Source organism: Sinocyclocheilus anshuiensis, unplaced genomic scaffold (genome assembly GCF_001515605.1).
Source record: "Sinocyclocheilus anshuiensis isolate Anshui unplaced genomic scaffold, SAMN03320099.WGS_v1.1 scaffold207, whole genome shotgun sequence".
NCBI classification, from domain to species: domain Eukaryota; kingdom Metazoa; phylum Chordata; class Actinopteri; order Cypriniformes; family Cyprinidae; genus Sinocyclocheilus; species Sinocyclocheilus anshuiensis.
This window is the reverse complement of record NW_015551045.1, coordinates 4,761,350-4,764,022: the sequence shown is the minus strand read 5'-3', so window position 1 is coordinate 4,764,022 and position 2,673 is coordinate 4,761,350. Positions and strand designations below refer to the sequence as shown.

General features: G+C 36.4%; 1 protein-coding gene across 1 annotated transcript in view; it reads left to right on the top strand.

The window, feature by feature from the left end:
* Nucleotides 1-2,457, top strand: part of LOC107661730 (prenylcysteine oxidase-like) — a 5,542-nt gene extending 3,085 nt beyond the window's left edge. The window contains exon 7 of the mRNA XM_016451482.1: nucleotides 1,250-2,457. Coding sequence (XP_016306968.1) covers nucleotides 1,250-1,911 — 662 coding nt within the window. The 3' untranslated portion in view covers nucleotides 1,912-2,457. The remainder of the gene's footprint in view (nucleotides 1-1,249) is intronic.
* The last annotated feature ends 216 nt before the right edge of the window (nucleotides 2,458-2,673 follow it).

The window sequence follows — 2,673 nt, the reverse complement described above, 5'->3', positions numbered from 1 at the left end:
TGTTTGGTCTCTCATTCTGACGGCACCCATTCACTGCAGAGGATCCATTGGTGAGTAAGTGATGTGATGCTACATTTCTCCCAATCCGATGAAGAAAGAATGGATGGTCTTTACAGCACATTTAAATTTAAACTTAAGTAAGAATCTAACTTAAAATGTATATGCTACATTCTTAGAAATGTACTCTGTTCATGTTGGATTCAAATGGTTTTGATGTTTTAATGACAATTTAATAATCATCAAGAAGAAATGTATATGTTGTTTTCCTTAGACCTGGAATATGTGTAAGCGTCAACATATTTTCTAATATATTTATATATCACTAATTCATTAATTCATAAATATAATTTTGATATTTTATAACCGTATATCATTTCCTTGTTTTTTTTTATCAACATGAAATGGAATCAGGACAGTTGTATCACACTAAAACTTTGACATTGTTGCATAAATACCAAACAACCCCAAAATATCAAAATTTATTTTGATTTATAAATTAAACCATGTTTATCATAGGAGATATTGTGACATTATTTTAATGTGTATTTGAATAAAATTGTCACTGAACAATGCTGCCATGCTGGTGATCTTATGGATTGATATTAGGGCTGGGCGATATGACCTAAAATCAAAACCTTGATTAATTGAACACTCGATTACGATTATTGAACGATTATTTTATTTTTTATTTTTATTTAATTACATTTTTTTTTTTTTACCCTCATAGTGCATTAAAGGTTTGTATTGTAAATATAATCAACTATTAAAGGTGGGATTTTTTTTCTAATGAAAGAGTGCATCATTTTTTGCAAACAAATAAATATTGCCATGTCAAAAGTAGAAATTAATCAGAATCTCTTGCAAACAAAATCCATTTTAAATATCATATGTCATGTGAAAAGTAGAGAAATAACTTGTATCTCTTGTAAATGAATATTAGTTTAAATAATGCAATGTGAAAAGTAGAAAATAATAACGCACCACTCACATGCGAGATGCTGCAAAAGACGCAAGCGCAACGGTCACGTCCGTATAGCGCCTACTGCGGTAGTATGTTTTTAAGGGGAAAGTATTAATAAGATTAAAAAAACCAAAATAACCGACACAGGAAAATTATGTCAGTCAGAGGTTCTGAATTTTGGTTTTGATTCCTTTTCAATTAATCGTCCACCCCTGTTAATATAGTAATATACTTCACATTTATGTTATAAAAAAAAAAAAGCAATTTACATTCTTTTTTTTTCCTCAGGAGATTACCACCAATATGAGCTCACCTACGACTCTCAAAATGAAAAGTCATCAGAGCTCTATGACATTGTAGTAGTAGCGATGCCTCTCCAGCAAAACATCAACTCGGGCATCTCATTCCAGGGCTTTGAGCCACAACTTCCAGAAATAGCGGGCTCCTATCACCAAACTGTGGCCTCCATCATCCACGGCTACCTAAACTGCTCTTACTTCGGCTTCCCCGACCCAAAGCTCTTCCCATTTTCCAGCATCCTGACCACAGACACTCCCGGACTTTTCTTCAACAGCGCCGCCAGCGTCTGTCCGGTCAGCATAACCTCCGGCTTCCGCCGAAAGCAGCCTCAACAGGCCGGAGTCTACAAGGTCTTTTCCCCAAAACCTCTGGAGAAGAGAGAGCTGAAGACACTTTTTAAGTCCTACTACTCGGTGCAGGTCACAGATTGGTTGGCGTACCCTCACTACGGAAGCACCCAGGGCTTGCCACCGGTGGTGCTGCACGAAAACTTGTACTTCCTGAATGGAATCGAATGGGCTGGGAGTGCGATGGAGATGAGCTCGGTGGCAGCTAAGAATATAGCACTGTTGGCCTACCACCGCTGGAATAGACAGCTGGAAATGATTGACCAGAAGGACCTCATGCACAAAGTGAAGACAGAATTGTGACACAGCCCATACTGTATGTCATTATAAAGACACTGTGAAGTATGATAAGAGGGATTATACTTGTCAAACCTGTTAAGAGACTAAGCAACAGCATGTTTTCGATTCAGCACAACGCGGCTTATGTTTTAGTTTTCCTTTTTTGATGCAAGATGCAAAAAAGGTTGCATGTCTGCTTGTCTGCCAGATGTTTGGTGAAGGCGAACAGCAGTGTGGTCTCAGGCTAAACGCGCGATCTGTATCAGGCAGCGGTAATGCGTGGGACGTTTTCTCCATTACTGACCAGCTTGATGCTTCTGTGAGCTCACTTGTCATGAGCTAATGTGATGAAGTGAAAACGTTGTGTGGAAAGACGTGAGAGTAATTCTCCATTTGTTTAGGATTGTTTTTTATGTTTGCTGAAGAAGTCTTACAGTTTCACGATTCCAATTGATCTTGTGTTTGTGTAATGTCACTGGGCAAGGAAAAGTATTAGCAGGATTTTTAGCTTTGGAATCTAATTATTTATTATGATGGCTTGACTTTCACATTTCAATAAAAAATGGCTTATGGTCATCTCTAAATAAGAATTCTGAATTCTGCTCCAAATCTGGTATTTCTACACAATTTTAATTGAGTGGTCCTGAAAAATTTTCTTCTTTTATATATATATATATATATATATTAGTTGTACGATATTTTTGTTTTTCAAAGAAGCCTCTTAAGCTCACCATGGCTGCATTTATATAAAATATTAAAAAAGTAATATTTTTAATTCTATTTTCT